The following is a 477-nucleotide window of genomic DNA, read 5'->3' as shown; positions in this document are numbered from 1 at the left end:
ACCGAAGGCCAAAGCGTCTCCCTGAAGTGCAAAGCGGTCGGCGATCCCGATCCCTACGTCCGCTGGATCGCGCCCGACGGCAAGCTGGTCTCCAACACGTCCAGGACGGTTTCGTACGAGAACGGCACGCTGGATATTTTGGTGACGTCTTTGGCCGACAAGGGCAAGTTCACCTGCATCGCGTCCAACGCCGCGGGCGAGTCGACGTCTCCCGTCGAGCTCCTCGTCACCCCGTACCCCAACCTGGCCAACAGCACCAACTGCGACAAAGACGGGGAGCCCGGCCCTTCCGATATTCTCATCTCGGCCAAGTCGAGCTTCCCGAACGAGACGAAGGCTCAGCAGGAGAAGGCCGTGGTGGTGGCCGAGCTGACGTCGTCCTCCGCTCTCATCCAGTGGCCTTCGCAGCAGCACCTCCCCGGCATCCGAATGTACCAGATTCAGTACAACAGCTCCGCCGACGACATCCTGGTGCAC

At 62.5% G+C, this 477-nt stretch overlaps 1 protein-coding gene across 1 annotated transcript in view; it reads left to right on the top strand.

Moving 5' to 3' along the window:
- LOC104271030 (leucine-rich repeat and fibronectin type III domain-containing protein 1-like protein) overlaps positions 1-477 on the top strand; it is a gene marked incomplete at its 3' end in the record, with an annotated part of 5,399 nt that overhangs the window by 892 nt on the left and 4,030 nt on the right. The window contains exon 2 of the mRNA XM_009865573.1: positions 1-476. Within this exon, the coding sequence (XP_009863875.1) occupies positions 1-476 (476 nt within the window). The remainder of the gene's footprint in view (position 477) is intronic.

This window comes from Apaloderma vittatum, unplaced genomic scaffold (genome assembly GCF_000703405.1).
Source record: "Apaloderma vittatum isolate BGI_N311 unplaced genomic scaffold, ASM70340v1 scaffold28112, whole genome shotgun sequence".
Taxonomy (NCBI): domain Eukaryota; kingdom Metazoa; phylum Chordata; class Aves; order Trogoniformes; family Trogonidae; genus Apaloderma; species Apaloderma vittatum.
This window is presented reverse-complemented; position numbering and strand designations above follow the sequence as displayed.